The 23292-nt window shown below is 38.7% G+C and overlaps 1 protein-coding gene across 3 annotated transcripts in view; it reads left to right on the top strand.

The window, feature by feature from the left end:
- The window catches only part of CACHD1 (cache domain containing 1), a 136518-nt gene that overhangs the window by 99881 nt on the left and 13345 nt on the right, over positions 1-23292 (top strand). For 2 of the 3 annotated variants that reach the window (XM_063298070.1, XM_063298072.1), the window contains exons 14-23: positions 2704-2846; positions 3685-3866; positions 5105-5215; positions 12095-12217; positions 14598-14697; positions 15391-15507; positions 17011-17171; positions 21951-22037; positions 22209-22325; positions 22813-22964. In XM_063298070.1, coding sequence (XP_063154140.1) covers positions 2704-2846; positions 3685-3866; positions 5105-5215; positions 12095-12217; positions 14598-14697; positions 15391-15507; positions 17011-17171; positions 21951-22037; positions 22209-22325; positions 22813-22964 — 1293 coding nt within the window. The remainder of the gene's footprint in view (positions 1-2703; positions 2847-3684; positions 3867-5104; positions 5216-12094; positions 12218-14597; positions 14698-15390; positions 15508-17010; positions 17172-21950; positions 22038-22208; positions 22326-22812; positions 22965-23292) is intronic. The other variant, XM_063298073.1, reaches the window with a different exon arrangement.

Below are 23292 nucleotides of genomic sequence, written 5' to 3' on the forward strand. Positions count from 1 at the left end.
GACACTAATCCTGTAGACCTCTGAAGGCTAACTATTAAAACATACTAAAGGAAGTATCCATCTCTTAGTTAATACTGGGGACAAGGAAACCATCAATCCTATGAGCTTGGGTTACATAGTTTTGGAGAAATTGCCAGCTCAGTTGAGCTAATATTACTTCTTGAACTTCTGTCCCCAGATATTGGTAGACCATAGCACCCATCATTTCTGACATCCACTGGTTTGGATTGATGGGAGTTGTAGTTCAACAACATTTGAGGTCCACATGTTGGAATTATTAGTTTATGAATCAGGACAGAATTGTTACCAATCATAGGAGCTCAGTGGAAATTTATGGAGAGTATGTAAAGAGAGATTGTCAAAGTTTTAATTCAGTCTGGTTGGGAGAGGTTCCACAATTTTACTCAAATATAGAAATTGCATTGCTAAGTTTCCCAGCTAGCTTAAAGATTATAATGCTCAGAACCCAGAGAATTAGGTTTTGGGAGATGTCAAGATGAAAGCATATAGAAAAGTGATTTTTCCCCCCTCAGCAAGAAATGAAAATAAACAGATAAGACTTCAGTCCTGCACATTTTATCTTGATACATCTTTTTCTTCTAATCCCACTATTTGACTAATAGACTTCGTGCCTCTGTTTTCAGTAGGATTGCATTACTCTGGCATATAATTAAATGTTCTTAATGGATAGTAGAGTAACAGGGAGAATCATATCATTCTTTTGTATGCAGAAGACCTTAGGTTCAGTCCTTGGCATCTTCAGAGAGGGTTAGAAAAACTAGCTTGAAACATTGGGGAACTGCTGGCAGTCAGTATCAACAACACTAAGCCAGAAGGCCAAAGGGCCTCATTCAGTACAAGGTTTGTCTTCCTTTCAGTCATCCTACTTTAGTGAATTCTAGCAGCTGTTGGTCAAATGGATCATGCTGCAAATTGGCTGAAAGTACAAGTGAAATGAAGTGTCTTGGGATTGTCTATTTCTTTGTTTTTAAAAAATTGTAAAATAAATATACCTTGGAAACAGACAGCTGCATAACTTACCTTCCAGAAAACAGAATGTGTTAAGTGTGAGTAGTATTGTTATACCATTTCAAAGCTGAGCTTGATTCTCCTGGCTGTCAGATAAATCATTAGCAATAACATGAAAACATTGAAGTCCATGCCAGTCATGGCATATCCTAGTAATTTTGGAATTATGCAGATTTTATTCCTAGCTATAAATATTTAATACTGTCAATCCTTATAAAAAGAAGCCAGAACTCTGGAGAGAATAGACTTTGAAATATTTTTAATTGGCAAGTTCAGAGACACTAAAAACTGTTTAAAACTTTTGAATTCAGTGGAGCATTGTCTTTTTTTTTTTTTTTTAAGAAATCAGAATAGATTTATATGGTTAAACCAGGCACATTTATTTTAGAAGTTTGCTCCAGGTAATGCTGAAATAGGAAATTTAAAGTTGTACAAATAATAACTTGTTTTTGAAACAAAAACTTTTCACCATACAGTTTTACATTTTTTTCTTACATTTTAGTTAATTCCTTTTGTAAAGACTTTCTCGGGCTCTTTTCTGTTGTCCCTTAAATATGCATAGTTAAATGCTGTTTGAAAACTTTTCACAGAAATGGTTTATTGTAATGATTATTGCTATCCATTTAAAGGACTGAGGAAGATTAATAAACAGTATGAAGATGAAGAAAAAAGATTGCCAGCTTATTTTTTCTATTCAACATGTTATGTTAAATAGCATGTACACCAGAGCTTTTCTACTTGGTGGCTTCCAGATGCTGGAATGAGAATTATGGGAGTGGAATTCAAAGGCATCTGGATATCACTAGATTGGGGAATGTTGATGCACACACTGAAAAATTACAGTGCCTGCCAGACTACCATCTCTATTGTTCTTAGCTGATCAGCACTGACTTTCCTCTCCATCAGCTGGCAATCAGAGACTGGTGAGAATTTGCTGGCATTTTCAGTATACCAGAACTAACATTCTACAGTGTAGATCCAGGCTTATTCCTGACCATCCAGTTGGCTTTTGACAGCTGTTTTTCCATGAATGGATACTTCGTAAATATTTACTACTACTATAAGGTGGACTGATAGAGCCTAAAATAAGCTATCTTCTTATGATACATTAATACCACCCCAGCAAGTGGTAGCATCTGGATGACCCTTTCTGGGCTTGTGTGCTAAGCATGATGTAGTTAGTATTTGGGTGGGATACCCCCTGGGAATTCCAGGACTTGAGGCTAGCCAAGGAAATTGAAACTAATATTCCAGAAGAAGTCAAAGGCAAACCAGTTTCTCACTGTTACCAAGAAAATGGAATGGATACGCTCACTAAGTCAGCAGGAGTTGAGACTGAATTATTACAGCCTAGGTAGCTGTCTGCCATCCCCCCCACCAGCTACGCCATTTTCCTATAACATCCTGAAGCATGGTAGGTGTTTCTTATGTTTCAACTCTTCTCCTTGTTAGAAATGGTAGGGAATTAAGAGAATGTTGTTAAGTAATATAGCATTGCTACAACAGTACACCCTGGTGGTGACAAGCACAACAATATTCCATTTGAGATTTTTTTCTTAAATTACACATGCTCATACATCGCAATTCTGTCTGCCTGGGCTACAGAGGCTTGCTATGACTGGGTTCTAGGGGACATTTCATGATTTAAACCATTTATCTGTGCTGTCTTTCCAGAAAGCCCTACAGTGATGTTATCTGCAGGTGGTTTTTCGTCTCCATATGAACATCTAAGTCAGCCCGAGACCAAGAGGATGGTGGAACACTATACAGCATATCTCAGTGACAACACCCGCCTCATTGCCAACCCTGGGCTAAAAGTATGGTTTTTTGCCCATTTGCCTTCCATATTTTTATGATGCTTCCCTCCCTAGACATTTTGGGCTATTTGTTGAGACTCTTTGATGTGAGATTTGAAAGGAACAACTAGGTTTTGAGGACCTGATGAATATCTTCTAGGTTTTTTAGATTCCTGTTTGATCAGATAGCTGATTTTATTATAGTTTTTTGGGGTTGTACCTTTTTTTCTTTTGGTTCTTCTATATTTTTTTTTTTGGTTCTTCTATTTTTCATTAATTTTCAGGAGTACTTCATTCTTGGCAACATGAAAAATTTACTACATTTAAAGTTGGAATATTATTTGCTTGAACTAGAAAGAACAATATTGACTAAGGTATTTTTAAAAAGAATCTAAGCCAACTATATTCCAAAATGGATTTCCAAAGTAATGATTTAGGATCATGCTCCCTAATTGTTTATCTAAGTAAAACAAACAGCATTTTTTACTAGCAGAAAAAATAGCTTTGTCAGATCATAGCAGTGTGAACAATATGAAGATCAGGTCAGTGTTACAAACACTGAAAAAAACCAAACACTCTTCATTTCTAAAGGTATAGAAAATTAAAAGTACAATAAGGATTTAAATTCACTCCAAGTAAAACATTAAATATTGTGAATACTGGCAACAGTATTTCATTGGTGATAGGATTTACTTTAAAAAAATTAAAATTTGCTAGATCCATCTGGTGCGAGAAGATTTTAAAGTAGTAATTGGGTTTAGATTATCTCCGATGAATCTGCAAGAAACTCTGCAAGCGGCTTATTATCTTTTCAGTCAAGTTTTAAAGGAACCCTGCTAGGCCTGTCTTTGTTTTGCAGTTCTCTGTCAGAAATGAAGTAATGGCTACCAGTCACGTCACAGATGAATGGATGACACAAATGGAAATGAGTAGCTTGAACAGTTACATTGTCCGCCGTTACATAGCAACGCCCAATGGGGTGCTCAGAATCTATCCTGGTTCCCTCATGGACAAAGCATTTGATCCCACTAGGAGACAATGGTGAGTTTTAGGATCCCATTATGAAAGGTTTACGAAAACCATTGAGGCTGATAATGCTGAATGAGAGTGAATATTCCATGATAGATTTATAGAAAAAAAATCCCTGATGGATGAAATATCTTCAAGTGAAATGGTATAGTATGTGTTAATGTTTTAAATTTTGATTAGCTGCTTGCTTTTTTAAAAGGCAAATTCTGTTTCTTTGCCCTTTGGTGGAGCAGCAAATAGAGAAAAATACATATGGATCCTAAAATCTGTTATTTAAAAAAAATGCATTAGCGCTTATCTTATGTGGTTCTCTTTATGAATTTCAGATCCTTGTGGCATTGTTGCTTCTCACACAATTTGAGGAGCAGTTTTCCTGGAGTGCAGATCTCCTACGTTGTAATCCCACTTTAAGCCATCTATTAATTATGCGCAAGCTTGGCTTAAGATAATGTTTTGTATACACTGTAAATGAGATAATAACCATGAGCAAACTCCTAAATATGTTCCATTCCACATGCTCTGTGAGAACTAAGCCATTCTGCTAATCAAAGCAGAAGCCAATGAATTTAACTTAATGCAGAATGCTCGCCCCTGCTTCTCATGCTGTCAGTCACTTCTGCCAATCCTGTCAATCCACTTCTTCCTTATTTTTTATCCCCTGGAAAAGCAAAATATTGGAGAATTGCAATAACTATTTCTTTACCACTCTTCCCTTTAGAATTCAGATATTTCTACATACCCAATTATAACAAAGTAGCTATAGCCACCCTGTTTAAATTAGAAAAGTTCAGAAGTAGGGGGAGTGGAAGGGTTGTCCCAACAATAGCAAGAAATATCAAAGCTCTAAATATTTCCAGAAATGATTCTTGGAACAGGAAAAATGCCATTCATATTTTTAGTGCAACTGTTCATTAGGACAATTCTCTGAAATGATCCTCACCAATTTTGCTTCTGAAGCTTCTCTGTCACCTTTCAAGAATTATGGGTTCATCATCATATTATTGACACATTCCAATCCTAAAAATATCTGGCCTTTAAAAAAAATCATAAAATACAGGATACAGATTTGAAATGGAACATGGGGTTCCAGAGGGATTAGGTGACTTCAACTGATTTTAAACATTGCCTGCACATGCATGGATTCATGAAATTTTCTGTATTCCAGAGGTCTAGCTCATATATTACAAGATTCTTTTTGTCATGTGAAATTATTCTATTACATTAAAGGTGATTATTTTGTTTTCTGATAGGTACCTCCATGCAGTGGCCAATCCAGGATTAATTACCTTCACTGGGCCATATTTAGATGTTGGAGGAGCGGGCTACGTGGTTACCATCAGTCATACTGTGCATTCCTCAAGGTAAAATTTGTACTTGGTGGTGATGATCATATCTTGATCTCCAAATAAATTAGCCCACCTAGCCATTTATGTAAAGATCAATTAGATCAATGTTTCTCAACCTTTGGGAGGCAGCAGATAGATTGGTAATGTTGAATTTATGAACTACAAAATAGTCTCTCCCAAATTACCCATTGGCCAAAAGGCAAACTGGTGATGTTGGTCTTCTTGCCCTCTCTCTCTTGCTGATCTTAAATAATGTTCTTTACCACTTCAGCTTGTCTCTGGTATTTTTTCCCCTGGCCATGTGGGTGTACTTCCAAAGAAAGCTTTGTATTTTTATTCTCTAAGAATGCCTCTAGAGTATATGCAGATTCTGTAACATTCTTGGAAATAAAGATCATGCTTGTGACTCTGCTTTGTTTTGTATTATACTAGCTACCCATTTAGAGAGCCAGTTTGGTGTAGTGGTTAAGGCATCAGGCTAGAAACTGGGAGACCGTGAGTTCTAGTCCCACCTAGGCACAAAGCCAGCTGGGAGATCTTGGGCTAGTCACTTTCTCTGTGCCCTAGGAAGCAGGCAATGGCAAACCACTTGTGAAAAACCTTGCCAAGAAAACTGCAGGGACTTGTCCAGGCGATATCCGAGCATCAGACACGATTGAACAGATTTTTTTAAAAAAGCTACCTATTTATTTATTTTTAATTAAGAGCTACTTAATGAAGGCATGAGCCTGGTAAGTGCAAAGAGAAGTAGCTGTGACATATGAGTACCATAAGCACCACACTGGAATCCAAACTTTATGTGAACTGAAAGTAAAATCCAGAGCTGCACTTTATGTCATATAACTGTTTTTCCCAAACTGCTCCCTTCCAGATTCTGACTTGATTGGCCAGGATTTCTGGGAGCTGTAGTCCTAACACCTCTGGAGTGTCTTCAGTCAATCAATCAATAATATTTATTCAGTCAATGACCAGCAAAATTTAAAAGAACAAAAACAGAGTGAAGCAAATAGATACGATAATATGCTATCAACTAGCAAAATAAATCACATAACAATATAGCATTCACTCCTTTATTACTATATTGATACATTTGTTACCCAGATGATGTAAATCTAAAACATTAATAGGTATAAAATCATATACATATATATATATATATATATATCACCTAACAATTTATTAATTAAGATATATCAATTCAAAAATAATATTTAAAACAAAGGTGATTACTTCTTTAACGGGTTTTGTCTTACTTTCATTACGGCAACACAAAATTTAGCTACTGCATATGTAATGTATGATTTTATATCCTGAAGAAGATGGTTTACATAAAAATTATCTGGACTCTCAGGGAATTTATCTATTTGGGGAAATGTGGATTGACCTAATATCCCTATAGAATTTACAACATAATAATACTTTGGACTAGGTACTAGAGGGCTGGCATATGATATCTTTAGAAAATATAGCATACAGTTGTAGCCCTCCCAAATCTTTCAGATGACATGCTCCAGTAATCTCTGATCGTTGAGTAGGATAACAGAGAGCAATGGGAGTTGTAGTCCAAAAGATCTGGAGACTAGATTGGCTAATTGGGCCAGTTCCTGTGTGCCACCCTGAACTTCTTTTGGATAAGCTAAACGACTACCATATTTAACTACTGTTGGCTCTTGTGGAAGGTGTGATGTGATTGCTAGTAAAGTAGGATCCGGAATGTTTGAGCAAATTTCAGGTTAGAGGGAGGGGGCTTTTGTCTGGGTGTGAAAAATGTCTGTATCTGGGCTTTGCATGCAAAAGGGCCTGGATCCAATCTCCTGCATTTCCATGCCAAAATGAAGTCCTTGAACCAGAGGATTTGGTTCCAAAGGGAGTGTTGCTCCTGCCCTGAATGGTTTGTTGTGAAAATGTGATCTATCGTATCTGCAAGCATATTGGAGAGAAACCTTCAGCAGTGCACTCCTATACACCTTCACCGGAATTTTTCAGGTACTCTAATAGTAGCAGATGACTGAGGGAAGATTTTTTTCCCCCTTCTGCACATTGTTGTAAATACATGCAAGTATAGGCTTTCGAAGACAGTCTTTTATCGCTCTTTCATGTGTCAGTTGCCAAGGCAACAATATGCAATCTTGAGCTATGGAGTAAAACATGGGTATCAGCAGACCTCCACATCTGGGCAAGATATCATGTATTCACAGCTGCTGTTGCTACTTCTGCATCTTTTAAGCTTCAATATAGAGAACACATACTCAATATCTTTAAGGACCTGTGCCTCCAGTTTAAATTCTCAGGCTTGTGTATGGCTAATGCTTGTTTAGATTGTCATGATGTGCCTAGTTTAGTAGTTGGGTGGGTGGAGGGTCTTCATGATAATATAAAAATGTTAAGTGGGAATAATCAATCACATCTGGGAGGTGGCAAGATGTAGTGGTATGTGGGAATATCCTTGGGAGACAGGGAAAAGCCACAGCCAGGGGGATGGTTGGATAAGCGGCAGCTTAGCCTGCAGCAGGAATGTGGGCGTGGCAAACATCTCAGAAGGGCCCCTCCCTAGTTTCTTGGGCTGTAAAGGTGATGAGGGAGAACTGTACTTTCAGATTTGCAAGTTTCTGTTAATGTAACCATACAATAAAGTAGAATTAGTTCATCTGGACATGCTCCTTGTCTGGACTACTTCACAAGGCTGAGAAAGGCTGATTTGTTAGATATGGTTGAAATTGGATGAATCCTAAGAGCTTTCAACACATGGCATGTATGCCAATTACCATAGCTATTGTACCACTGTGTTCCTATGATATCTTCCGAGGGCATCTCCTTCTCGCAATACTCCTGGGGCATCTCCTTCTGGTAATACTAGCAGTGCTAGAGTTTCACAGGGTTTGGAAGTAGGTCCCCTGGGAATGGTCTCACCACTCCTCCCATCACCTGAACTCTAGTAGCTTGCCTAGGCAAGTTTCTACTCAATTTCATAGTATGAAAAAACTATGGTTTGAATTCCTAGCAGTGTCACAGATTTCAGTCGAAATGTATATGCAGGAAGAATGACATTTAGTGAGCAAGCAGCTTGTTCTGTGTAACAGCAACTCAAATTTCTTGTCAAGAAGTCAGTCAAATGCACAATTTTTAATGGAGGCTAGCAATTTAATTTTTATCCTTTCTATTAGGGAACTTTTCTTACTTAGGGGCAGCTATAGCTCAGGGGGTGGGATACTGATTGATTATGGTTTTTGCATTATCCTTTTAGTTGGCTGGAGGGAACACGGTTTGGCTCAAAGTATCCCATGCCGTCCTTGAGTTTTCTGAAATTGGTGGGAATGAAGATAATCACATGGTTGGCTTCAAAATGCTTTGGAGGGTTTGGGGAATGAAAATGATGCCATGTAAAAATGGCCATAGGAAAGTGTTGCTCCCACTGCTGGCAATTTAATCATTTATCTAACATATTTCTATGCCACTGTAATTAAACAATTTGGTGGCTTATATAGAAAAAAATACAATGTAAAACCCACCTAAACAAAAAATGAAAAAACAAAATGGCACCTCAATAGTACAGAGAACATAGAATTAAAGAATATATAAAATAGTATTTACGTCCTAGAGTCTTTGGTTTTTGTGCTTTCACTCTCTGCCTGGGTTCCAATTTGATACAAGATGCCAGATTTTTGCAGAGGCAGAGAGGGGGGAGTGGGAAGGAGGAGAGGCTCAGAATGCACAACAGAGTAAAGTTGCGTGTGGTATACAAACCAACCAAGTTCAGAAACAGGCTATATTGGTGGAAATCTATGCCATCAATGGTTAATGAGGAACACGCACGCGCACACACACACAGTATACGTGTCTGTGTGTGTGTGTGTGTGTGTGTGTGTTATAGGAGGAGAGCCCTGTTAGTCTATGGTAGCCAAAAATCAGGAGGAGTCTGATAGCCCCTTTTCAGACTAACACGTTTTATCAAAAGTCCTAAGCTTTCATGAGCTACACCTCACTTCATAAGATGCATCACAAAAGCGTACGCCTTTGATAAAGTGAATTAGTCTGTAAAGGGGCTACCAGACTCCTGATTTTTGGCTACTCTGTGTGTGTGTGTGTGCGTCTATTTCATATTTCAGGTATGCCTTATATAAAGATGGTGAAGGTTTCTGCTTGGGATAACTATTTCCCACTGATTTAGGGATGCTTCGGTCCATATTGCTGTTTTATTTCCTTTCAATTACAACTTGTCCACCCCCCACCCCACCCCCAGGTAGCTTAGGAGAGAACAATTGATGCATAATATTGCACCAGATTTGTGTTACAGCATTATGGAGTAACATATAAAAACTAGATCTTTTTGCCAGGAAAGGACCTATCCTTTACATTCCAGCATCTACTTCAAAGAAAAAGATAGTTTGACAAGGCAATCCTGATACAATTATCTTTTCAGAAAATATACTTTTATCCACCAGCCAAATTTTATCCCCTAAAGGAATATTTGAATATAAGCTGATTTCAGGTCTAAATCCAAATTTTCTGACCAATTTGATGGGCAATTAGGTGTCCATATTCATTCCTAAACCAAAGCTTTTGACCTTTCAGCTACTTGGAATTTTAGTATCTTTACAGGGAATTTATATTCCCTTTCTCATGATGGGAGAAAGTGAAAAGCTGTGAAGAATTTTAATAGGCAGAAGGTCTGAAGGCCATGCAGTTCCCCACAAGCTGAAAAGAATCTGAGTCTTTAAACAGCATCTACCCGATAAGGCATCTATATTTCTGTAGCTGATGGAATGCTGTGGGGGACCTGGAGGCTGTGATGAGCCCAGGGATTCTATTTATTGCTTTGGTTTTTTGTTTACATTTCAGCTCTTCTTCTTCTTCTTCTTCTTTTTTTGAAGTTTATCTAGCATCATTTTAATGAAGACCAGTACCAATTTCAGAAAAGCAAAAGTCAATTGCCCTTACAACTTTGACAACGCGGTTGTGTTATATTTTTGTAAGGTTTAGCAAAGATCAGGTTCCGAATTAAAAATGATATAAACAGATTGTATTTTACTTTTCATGTGTCTAGTTATTTATACAAGAATATAAGGGATGCTGAAGAACAAGGTTTTCTGAGAGATGATAGTTCTGTGCATTGCCAGGGGATACTGAATAAATTGTAGTGCAGTTTTTTAAAAAAGTGTTAATGGTACTGCCTTTCTTGTTGGATTTCAATAGTCTGGTAAATACAAATGTTGGGTTTGTCTTTTAATTTTAACCTCTTTTACCAAGGTTTTCCATTAAATTAAATGTGCTTTGTTTTTTTCCCTGCGTAACTCTTCACTTGGCTATAGCAAATGTTCTGGAAAGAACATGCTTATATAGTTTCCTGAGAATTCCTAGAACTGCATCCCAACTTTCCTTGTCTTCCCTTGTCCTGTCCTGTCCTGTCCTCCTTTTATTCACATTGGGTAATATGTGAGTTGGGCATTTCCTATCTGTGCTAGTAAGTTGGCCAGGAATTTGGTTCAGATTAAGAAATGTAGGGCACAAGAGTGTGATACCCAAGTTAAAAAAATTTAAAAAGTGAAACAGTATTCTGCTCAATGTGCTGATGTATTGTTAAATGTATAAGACTCAAGAGATTAGAGGTATAAAATTCCAATTTGCATTAGGACAAGCCTCACTAATGCTAAAAGGGTTGCCTTGATTCACTTGAGAAAGATTTGGCCAAGTGAAACTTTAATTCAGTTTTAAAGAAAATTAGTGACATATCTCATAATTTTTTCATGTAGGTAATATTTTCTGATATGATTGGAAAGAAAGAAGTAAAGGTGAATACACCCTGCCAAATACTATTTTTCCATCCTGACATATCAGTTGAATCTTACGATATTGTCTACTGAAAAAAATACGCATTAACACATCCCAATAAGCTATTTGTTTGGTTTTGGCTTAGCATAATGTGGTTGGTAAACTATCACAATATGTTAAGGCTTACAATCTAGTAGAATGTATTAACCAGCTAATTGAAAATATGTTTAAACAGATTGGTGGCTTAGATTGTCATGTGAAATTAGCCATTGCTTACCAACATGTTGTGACTGCAGCCAAATTGATGAATTCTCTGCTTCAAAGGTTGGCACCATCCCTGGAGGTCTTTTATGGATTACTTAAAAGCTTTCTATTTACTTAACTGCTGATAAAAGTATGCTATCGATTGTATGACTGTGCCCGGTTTCAGATTTGATTTGGAAGAGATGTTTCAGAATACAGTGCATGGGAGGCAACTACAGCACCAGACTGTAAGTCATGAATGCAGCTGCATCTTTTTTGGGATCATGCTGTTGCAGAGAAAGCCTCCCTGCAGCAGCCACATAATTCTGAAAAAAAAAAAAAGTCACAAAAAGAGTTTAATTAGTCATAAAAGCTGACTGTTCCTGCTGCTAAATATTCCAAACCACCTCTTCTACAGGAAATCCAAAGCACTGCAGGACTCTCACCTATTTTATCTGCCTACTTTTTACCATATTGCTTTTTTGCAATTGCTTTTTTCCCTTGTTCTTAGTTTTCTGTTACATTTATTTTATTTTATTGTTTTGGCTTTGTATTGGTTGCCACCTTGAATGGTATGCAGTAGAAGGCAGGAAATACAGACACATGCATACATATATAGACACATACAAAACTGTTTCTGGTAAGTTTTTGTTTGTTTTGTTTTGTTCTCTGAAGGAGAATTTGCTGAGATGAATAAAGCTATGAATGCTTGCTCCCATTGTTTGTGAAAGTCCGAGGTTAATGGGCTATAATTTGCGAAGTCAGGAAGAAGATTCCTTACTGATTTAAACTCATGATTCTGTGGACATATATGCAACATTTTGGCTATTTTCCTAATTCTGTGTCTCTCAAAAGATCTACTTGTGCTTCTTATGATTGTAGCTCACAGATGTCTTCTGGCCATTCTGTTGCTGTGATGGGCATTGATTTTACTCTGAGGTATTTCTACAAAGTACTAATGGACCTGCTACCAGTTTGTAACCAAGATGGAGGCAATAAAATAAGGTAAAATTATATACAGTATTGTTTCTTTGCTTTAATTTTTTACTTAGAGTACAATTTCCTTTTTTTATATATATATACTTTGTTTCAATTCACTACAATACTCTTTAAAGTCATTACATCTGAAAGAAATTGTAGATGTCAGAAGAAAAATTAAAATAGTAAAAATCTTAACGCTTGACGTCTTTTAATGCAATTTAGAGATTAACTAGTTCACAGTGGCGTTTGCTCTTCTAATCCAAGTGGTTATTTGATTCATGAAGTATATTAAGGGTATATTTAATAGGTGTATAAAATTGGAAAACTAAATTGAATATTGCATAAGAATGAAAATATGGGGAAACACCTTAAGTACTGAAGAATTACATGCATAAACAAACAAAAACCGATGATGTCGGGAGGATCTGTAATGCTTATTCAGATCTGAAGAACTGCTTGGTTTCCAGTCTGGCAACCTGAGATCGGATCTTTTCCTCCTGCATCAGTGCACTAAATGATCAGCACTAACCATTGCCAGAGTTCCCTCTGCACCAGCCTATTGTCCGTAGGCGTATTACCTATGTTGCCCCCTCTCTGCTTCTCTCTGACTATCATCTGATTCTTAAGCTTCAGAATGAGCTGGAGGAAAGGAACTCTGGTCTGCACCAGATTGAGCAATGAGAAGAAGTTGCTGAAGACAAGACAATAGTAAAAAAGGAAGGGAAAATGCAATTTCTAGCAAAGAAGCTAGAACAAAAGAACATGAAGCACTATAAATCTCGTGCTCCAGAATCAGCCTATGCTGTAAGAAGGGGCAGCCTGCAGGCTATTTGCTGTCTTCCCAAGCACAGCACTTTGAGATTGTGCTGTTGATCATGGCATACATTTTTTGTTTTTTGTTTTGCAAAGTAAGATTAGAAACCGGAACACGAGACCTTTGGGAGGTAAACTGCTTCCCTTTCCCCCTTTAGCTCCCACCAAGCCCTCCAAAACACCCCAATGGTCTCCTGATAAAATTACGCTTACAGTGCAGCTCTGCTCAGAAATACTAACCATTGCTTTCTATTGTAAGTGTATATAAGATTGCAGCTTAATTGATGGAACTATGGGACATAAAAGGGATAAAAATACCTTTTCTGTATCTTTTCCACACTTATATGAGTTATGGTTGCCAGGGTAATTGATAGAAAAAGGAAAGGAGATTCTGCCCCTATCCTCCATCCTCAATGAATGATAATGAAAAGGTACACATTACCACTGGTGTTTTTGGATAAAGTAGAATATTTTGGTACATTTCAGTATGGTTTTAGGCCTGGCTATGGGATAGAAACTGCCTTGGTCACTTTGGTGATGCCATACTAATAGTAACTGGACAAAAAGATGTGTTGATGCGATTTCTTGGCCTCTCAGCTACTTGCACCACCACTGAATCTAATACCTTCCTAGGCTACTTGGGATAAGTGAAACTTGGTCAATAAGATTTTATGGTAGCTTTAATTCCTCTTGGAGGGTCAGTCTTAGAAACTCATGCTGGAAAATTCCTTCTCTGCTTGGCACCAAATTCTATAATTTACATGCATATGCTTTAGGGGTATTTTGTTTCAAGCTTTGTAAAAAGCAGCCCCATTCTGAACCTTCTGCTTGAATAAAATTTGAAAAGCCTCGAGTGATATATGTTCCAGTGGAACAAGACCCCAAAATATTTTGAGTGTTCCACTACAGAGAACTATTGGACTATGAAACAACACTGAATCCAGCAAAAATTAAGTTGAATATAGCCAATGGACAACAACAGCCCCCCTCCTCAAATAATATTTCTATATGGCTATAGGGTTGGGAGAACCTTCTTCCAAATGCACGTGAGTGTATGTCTACTTTCTCCATGTTGAAACTGGTCTTGGCTGCGACAGCTGTCCAAAAAACAAGCCCAAGTGCAGTTTGGCAGTGCACTGCATTTTACAAATTGTCTTCAAAAAAGCTTAGGTTCATAAGAAGCCAGTCTTAGGACTCTCGGAACGCACAAAGTCCTACTGCTCAAATTGGCCCTGTTTTGTTTCAGTTCAGAACGAAACAATCTGTTTGTTCTAACTTTGGAACACTTGGAAAAGAAGTTCTAAGCTTGAGAAGTTTAGAACTTGCAACCTTTTACGTATCCCTAACATCCCAAATTACTTTCTCTGCTTATTTTTTTTGTATTTTGTTGTTTCTATGTTATTCTATTGTCATGAGCTGCCCAGAGTTGGTTGGAGTTCGGTGGCATCCAGATGGAATGAATAAATAAGTAAACAAACACACATGTCCTCTTGCATGCACACACTTGTTTGACAAACTATAGACACACCCTGCTACCTAAGAGTACAGGTATTCTGATCTATGATTTCTTTTACTGTTTGCTTTTTGACAGGTGCTTTATTATGGAAGATAGAGGATATCTTGTGGCACATCCAACTCTTATTGATCCTAAAGGCCATGCTCCAGTAGAACAGCAGCATATTACACACAAGGTTTGGCTGCATCATGATGCTTTGATATATGGGTAGTTCTCGAGTTATGACCACACATTCAGCGACCGTTCAAAGTTACAACAGCACTAAACAATGGGAACTTATGACCTGTCTGCATAGTTGCAGCCACTGCAGCATCCCCACAGTTACATGACCATGATTCAGGCTCTTGGTGGCCAGCTTGCAGTTATGATATCGCAGCAAGCTGTGGTTACATGATTGTGATTTCCGACGTTCCCTACTGGCTTCCCACAAGCAAAGTGAATGGGGAAGCCAGCAGGAAATTGGAAGTCACTCCTGCTCCTGCCGCTTTTTCGGCCGCCCATGCTCCGTAGTGCCTACCTATGGCACCCCTGCCCACCCACAGCACCTGGAGTGCCTGCCTGTGGTGCCCTGCAGCACCTGTGCATCCACCAGCCTGCTTGTCTGGGACTTCCACCTCCTCCCACTTAATGACCTGCATGGTCTTGGGGTTAAGACAGCAACTTGGACTGCTGGGATGGCTGTCTCTAAGTGGTGCAGTCACGTGATGTGCTTTATGACTGCATTGCTTAGCGACAGAAATTCCAGTCCCAATTTCCGTCGTAATCCAAGGACTACCTATATAACTGTTAATTTAACAAGAGAAATACACTGTTGGTGCTTTGTAAAACTATAAAACTGTTAACATTCTTACATTTTTTTTATTTGTAGGAACCTCTGGTGGCAAATGATATCCTAAATCATCCAAACTTTGTGAAGAAAAATTTGTGTAACAGTTTCAGTGACAGAACTGTCCAGAGGTTTTATAAATTTAATACTAGCTTGATGGTATGCTTGTTTTAATTTAGTATAAGCCAGTCATTAAACTGCTTATATCTGAATAGGATATTATTTAGCTTGTATTAGAGACAGTATACCAACCTATTTTGCAGCAGTGGTCTGGTAGACAAATAGTAGATCATGGGGCAATTTATTCATGTCTCTTAAACGCTTAGGTGTTATGGGTGAACTTTTAGGCAGGCTGCTATATATCCCAGTTAGTGACCAAAATTTTAAAAATGCAATTAGCAAATTACATGAATTTGGATTTGCATCAGCTCTGCAGCTTCAGTGCTGAAACACATGTTTTCTTTACTACAGGGGCACTGCAAAAACAGCAGGTCTCAGGATAAGTTCCTGAGAATGTTATGAATCTGCATGCTTTCTATGCACCTTTGGGAACATGGAAACTATACCTGATGATATCATTCCATACAATAGCCTACCTGACTGATAATATGAAACTCATGTAGAGGGCATTCAGTTGTGAAAGTGGCATTAAGTTATTCTAAAGGTTACTACTTTAGCTGTGCAGAGCAAACCATAGATTTGATATTTTAGGTAGCATCCTATAGCAAATGTAATATTCTTTAGCTATATGAACCTGTGGTAGAACCACATTTAAAATATTGTGCACAGTTTTTCTCGCTGCATTTCAAAGGCTGTTGCAAAACTAGAAAAACGTGGCAACTAAAAATATCAAAGGGTGGTATAGTTTCCCTGTGAGAAAAGGCACTGAGGACATTAAAACTTGAAATGAAAAGAAGTATTAGTTACTTATGATGATTATATGCTATCTTCATGATCAGAGGCACCTTGTCCTAATAAGCTGTTGCAAGAAAACAGCAGCAGGAGGATGCTGTAGACCTTACATAAACATCTGAAGAGGTTGACCACTGTGGAGAACAGGGTGCTGGATTAGATGAGCCTTGCTGGGATCCAACATAGTGCTTGGATGCATATCTGAAATGGATTATGGGACACTCTGTAATTATAGTATTATTATTTGAGTGCATTAATGAACAAGGTTAATATAAGTGGACATTTATGCTTGCATTTGAAATGAAGTGCATCCCAGCTACTGAATCTACTTCTTCCTTCTCTAATGAGTGGGAGAGTGGGGGAAACTATATAATAGATGATTGCTATTTCAGCGTTATTCTTTGAATTAGAAGCTTGCTGAAGATGGTGATAGGGCTTCATGATTCTTTGATTTGAAAAATTGTTTTCAGAAGGTAAGATAACAAATGAGATGTAGTATATTCCACTATATGACATCCAGTTATTTTACATTGCTTTAGTCAGAATAATTTATTCCATAGAGTTTGTGTTTTTATCTGGTTGGGCTATTTTGGATGTTAAAATATTTGGATGTCCTGTTGATGAGAGTTCATTTAGTGGGACACTCTAGGCCTACAGTCTAGCAGATAACATTTGTGGTAACAAGAACAATTCACTTCATTGGGAAACATGTTTTCCGCCACATGTCTGATATGTTTTCCTTCCCCCTAGGGTGATCTGACAAATCTTGTGCACGGCAGCCACTGTTCTAAATACAAGCTGACAAGAATACCTGGAACCAATGCCTTTGTTGGAATAGTAAATGAAACCTGTGACTCACTTGCCTTCTGTGCCTGTAGTATGGTAGACAGGCTCTGTCTAAACTGTCACAGGTAAGAGAACATCTGAAATGAGCTATGGTGATCGGACTGTACTTCTTTAAAATGGAGGGATTGCAGGGCCTTAGATAATGTGCATTTGGTTTACAGTAGCTGAATGAAACCGCACGTGACTCATGTTAAGTCTTATTTACAAAATGCCTAGGCATGCTGCTTATTGGCTACGTAATGTACATCTCAATATCCTGTGTAAGGAAGAAGCAAAACATTTCTAGCTATACCTGGTCATTTTGACATCCAAACATTTGATTTGCAATGTCCAGCAGATTCTCCCGCTTTCTTCCAGAATAGCAGCCATATGCTGTTGTGTAGTTAACAAACTGATTTCCTTTTTGCTGCAGCTGCCTTAGAAGAGAGGGCTGTACTCCCTCTTCTTATATTGAAGGAACAGGTGTTTCACATATATAACCTCACTTGCTTGTCAGGTAACCATTGGATCACCAAGCTAGAGCTGTACTTCTCTAGGCAAGGCTCAGCTGTGTGTAGCAGAAGCCAGGTCTTCCCCTTTACTACTAGTTTACATTTCTTACAGTCCTGAGTACAGCCTTTCAGTCAGCACATGTACTGTGGCCTTTTTGTGGGATAGGACCAAAAGGACTGAATTAGAGATTGCTTGTTGCCCCAGTTTAGTTTCTTTGACAGTGAAGAGTTCCTGCCTACCTCTGCCTAGAAATGCTTTCAGTCTATATATTATCTCTGAGTGAATAAGCTAATAGGTGAATTCAGTCAGTCTGGTATAAATCTAATCTGTACAGATTAAGTCTGGTTCAGGATGAAGCTTTATGCATTTCCCTCAGTATAGTGGAAATGCATCATATATTGTGGCCAGATGATCTATAATTTGTGGTGCTAGCTATCTTTGGACTACTCTGGTGGTGAGCCTTGGCCATCTTCTGTCAAAAATGATATTACAGAGAATAAAGAATAGAAAATACTTTACCTTTAAAGTTGCTTTATTTTAAAAAGCTAAAAGGCCCATGATGAAAACAGGCCTGGTGAGAAAAAGCAGGATGCAGAGAGTTTCCACCTTCTCTTATACTGAAACCCAGCAACATCCAATGAAGCTGAATGATGAGTTGTTGTTGTTTATTTGTTTAGTCGCTTCCGACTCTTCGTGACTTCATGGACCAGCCCACGCCAGAGCTTCCTGTCGGTCGTCAACACCCCCAGCTCCCCCAGGGACAAGTCCGTCACCTCTAGAATATCATCCATCCACCTTGCCCTTGGTCGGCCCCTCTTCCTTTTGCCCTCCACTCTCCCTAGCATCAACATCTTCTCCAGGGTGTCCTGTCTTCTCATTATGTGGCCAAAGTATTTCAGTTTGGCCTTTAATATCGTTCTCTCAAGTGAGCAGTCTGGCTTTATTTCCTGGAGGATGGACTGGTTTGATCTTCTTGCAGTCCAAGGCACTCTCAGAATTTTCCTCCAACACCACAGTTGAAAAGCATCGATCTTTCTTCTCTCAGCCTTCCTTATGGTCCAGCTCTCGCAGCCATATGTTACTATGGGGAACACCATTGCTTTAACTATGCGAGCCTTTGTTGTCAGTGTGATGTCTCTGCTCTTAACTATTTTATCGAGATTTGTCATTGCTCTTCTCCCAAGGATTAAGCATCTTCTGATTTCCTGACTGCAGTCAGCATCTGCAGTAATCTTTGCACGTAGGAATACAAAGTTTTTCACTGCTTCTACATTTTCTCCCTCTATTTGCCAGTTATCAATCAAGCTGGTTGCCATAATCTTGGTTTTTTTGAGGTTTAGCTGCAAGCCAGCTTTTGCACTTTCTTCTTTCACCTTCATCATAAGACTCTTCAGTTCCTCTTCACTTTCAGCCATCCAAGTGGTATCATCTGCATATCTGAGATTGTTAATGTTTCTTCCAGCGATTTTAACTCCAGCCTTGGATTCCTCAAGCCCAGCATGTCGCATGATGTGTTCTGCATACAAGTTGAATAGGTAGGGTGAGAGTATACAGCCCTGCCATACTCCTTTCCCAATCTTAAACCAGTCCGTTGTTCTGTGGTCTGTTCTTACTGTCGCTACCTGGTCGTTATACAGATTCTTCAGGAGGCATACAAGATGACTTGGTATCCCCATACCACTAAGAACTTGCCACAATTTGTTATGGTCCACACAGTCAAAGGCTTTAGAATAGTCAATAAAACAGAAATAGATGTTTTTCTGAAACTCCCTGGCTTTTTCCATTATCCAGCGGATATTGGCAATTTGGTCTCTAGTTCCTCTGCCTTTTCTAAACCCAGCTTGTACATCTGGCAATTCTCGCTCCATAAATTGCTGAAGTCTACCTTGCAGGATCTTGAGCATTACCTTACTGGCATGTGAAATGAGTGCCACTGTTCGATAGTTTGAACATTCTTTAGTGTTCCCCTTTTTTGGTATGGGGATATAAGTTTATTTTTTCCAGTTTGATGGCCATTCTTGTGTTTTCCAAATTTGCTGGCATATAGCATGCATTACCTTGACAGCATCATCTTGCAAGATTTTGAACAGTTCAGCTGGGATGCCGTCGTCTCCTGCTGCCTTGTTATTAGCAATGCTTCTTAAGGCCCACTCAACCTCACTCTTCAGGATGTCTGGCTCTAGCTCACTGACCACACCGTCAAAGCTATCCCCGATATTGTTATCCTTCCTATACAGGTCTTCTGTATATTCTTGCCACCTTTTCTTGATCTCTTCTTCTTCTTTTAGGTCCTTGCCATCTTTGTTTTTGATCATACCCATTTTTGCCTGGAATTTACCTCCGATGTTTCTAATTTTCTGGAAGAGGTCTCTTGTCCTTCCTATTCTATTGTCTTCTTCCACTTCCGCACATTGCTTGTTTAAAAATAATTCCTTATCTCTTCTGGCTAACCTCTGGAATTTTGCATTTAATTGGGCATATCTCCCCCTATCACTGTTGCCTTTTGCTTTCCTTCTTTCTTGGGCTACTTCTAGTGTCTCAGCAGACAGCCATTTTGCCTTCTTGGTTTTCTCTTTCTTTGGGATGTATTTTGTTGCTGCCTCCTGAACAATGCTGGGAACTTCTGTCCAGAGTTCTTCCGGGAACCTATCTACTAAGTCCAGTCCCTTAAATCGATTCTTCACCTCCACTGCATATTCCTTAGGAATATTAGTGAGCTCATATCTAGCTGATCTGTGGGTCTTCCCTAATCTCTTTAGTCTGATCCTAAATTGTGCAATAAGAAGTTCGTGATCGGAACTACAGTCAGCTCCAGGTCTTGTTTTTACCGACTGTACAGATGTCCGCCACCTTTGGCTGCAAAGGATGTAGTCAATCTGATTTCGATGTTGTCCATCTGGTGAAGTCCATGTATAAAGCCGTCTCTTAGGTTGTTGGAAGAGAGTGTTTGTTATGCAGAGTGAATTGTCTTGACAAAATTCTATCAGCCTATGTCCTGCTTCGTTTTGTTCTCCCAGGCCATACTTACCTGTAATTCCAGGTGTCATTTGACTGCCCACCTTAGCATTCCAGTCTCCCGTGATGAAAATAACATCTCTTTTAGGCGTGTCGTCCAGTAGGTGCTGCAGATCCTCATAGAACTGCTCTACTTCAGCTTCTTCAGCATTTGTGGTTGGGGCGTATATTTGGATCACTGTGATGTTAGATGGCTTGCCCTGAATTCGAATTGAGATCATTCTGTCGTTTTTTGGATTGTATCCAAGCACTTCTTTCGCCACTTTACTATTAATTATGAAGGCTACTCCATTTCCTCTGTGGTCCTCTTGTCCACAGCAGTAGGTCTGGTGGTCATTTGATGTGAAGTGGCCCATTCCAGTCCATTTCAGTTCACTGATGCCCAAAATATCTATCTTTAATCTTGACATCTCCCCAATAACCACATCCAATTTGCCCTGGCTCATAGATCTTACATTCCAGGTTCCAATGGTGTGTTGATCCTTAGAACATCGGATTCGCCGTTCACCACCAGCACCGTCGGCTGCTAGCCGTCCTTTTGGCTTTGAGCTAGCTGCGTCATCACGTCTGGGGCTAGTTGAACACATCCTCTGTTCCTCCCCAGTAGCATTTTGACCATCTTCCGACCTGGGGGTCTCATCTTCCGATGGTATACCGACATATCTCTGGTTGTACTGATCCATTGAGTTTTCCCGGCAAGAATACTGGGGTGGGTTGCCATTACCTTCCCCAGGGATTGCATTTAGTCTGACCTCTCTGTCATGACCTTCCCGTCTTGAGTGGCCCTTCACGGTTTAGCTCATGGCGTCACTGAGGTGCTCAAGCTACAGCACCACGGCAAGGTAACGATCCTTTGCTGAATGATGAGAGATTGTGGATAATGCTAAGTTAAACTCTGGATTTTGCTGCTACCACCTGCTTGAAGTATTAAAGGAGGATTTTCCACATTTTCCACTAATGACTACTATTTGTAGTAGTTACATGCTACTTCACTTGAATTTACCATATTACTGAGCTGTAGAGGAGAGAGTGTTATAGACCTTATGGCCTCTTTGTGCACTTCTTGGTGATATCGTTTTAGTTACTGTGGGCTTTGAAATCTTTGTAAAATATAGAAGGGACTGTATGTATATTTCCATCAGTTGCATTAGTAATAAGGGCAATCTAACTAAACAATACTGAAAAAAGAATATATTATAAAGCATCTTTGAAATTCCTTAGAACAGATGGTCCTGTTTGACACTAAAATTGTTTTGTAGCCCACCATACAAGATATACAGGGAGTAAAAAAAGCAGTGAGAGATAATAAATACTTATTCTTTATTTTCTTCCTGAAGAATGGAACAGAATGAATGTGAATGCCCTTGTGAGTGTCCTTTAGAAGTCAATGAATGTACAGGCAACCTTACCAATGCAGAAAGTAGGTACGTATAGCTAACAGCTTACTAAGTTTACGCTAACGTACAGTATATTGTTTATGCTGTTAGATGGACAATTACAATGTTTTAAGGGTAATCATTCAGATAATAAAGTAACATAACCATTTAGTGAGTTTTGGAAATCTAATTTTTGCATTTCTGTTTTCCAAATTTTAGGAACCCTAGTTGTGAAGTCCATCAGGAACCTCTGACTTTTACTGCTGTGGATCCCAGCCTACAGGATGCTCTTCCTCAGTGTATCAATACACAGTGTAATCAAAGAATGGAGAGTGGGTAAGTTACATTGTTTTTCCCTTTAAAGAAATCAACAAGAACGATTTTTAACTGCATGTAGAACTTAAAAAAACACTATCATAAAATCAGTTGAATTTGTATTTATCTTCATTTAACCTAATAAACTTACTGTGCCACTTTGCAGATTCAGATGCTATCCACTGAAACTTACAAAGCCTTTAAAATGCTTTGTACAACAGTGAGGAAATTAAATTAGAGCAGCTTGCCCAAAGCTAGAGGCTGAAGAGATGCTGGACAATCATTCCTTTGGGGATTCTTGGAGGGACATTATGGAAACTGTTGCTTGAAGTCTCAAATTTTAATCAGGATAGCACTGGTAGCAATAACAGAAATTGTCTTGTTCCACTTTCAAGAAAAGGAGATCCTTAACCTGGAAAACTTTAAGACTGACTTCTCAAATGTGTTTGTCTCAAGTTACTTAATCTTGTAACAAGTAAATTTTCACTGCCATTTCCTTATCTTGCAGAGATTGTTTTGGTGTCTTAGACTGTGAGTGGTGCATGGTGGACAGTGATGGAAAAACTCACCTTGATAAATCCTATTGTGCTCTTCAGAAAGAATGCTTTGGTGGTATTGTGGGTGCCAAAAGCCCCTATGCGGATGACATGGGATCCATTGGTAAGGATGGCTTTAGATCTTTTTATGCATTGAGATCTGGTCTGGATAATCTACAGCAGGGTTTCTTAACCAGAGTTCCATGGAACCCTAGGATTCTGTGAGAGGTTGCTAGGGGTTCCCTGAGAGATCATGATTTATTGAAAAAATTATTTCAAATCCAGGCAACTTCACGTTAAAGAGGTAAGTTTTATTCTTAATTTTAATTTAATGCATATATACAGGCCTACACATGAAACAAATATAATAATTTTGTAACTTCTGGCCTATATTTGAGCCTGAATGTGCAGGGGTTCCCCGAGGCCTGAAAAATATTTCAAGCATTTCTCCA

The sequence above is a fragment of the Candoia aspera genome, chromosome 3 (genome assembly GCF_035149785.1).
Source record: "Candoia aspera isolate rCanAsp1 chromosome 3, rCanAsp1.hap2, whole genome shotgun sequence".
NCBI lineage: Eukaryota > Metazoa > Chordata > Lepidosauria > Squamata > Boidae > Candoia > Candoia aspera.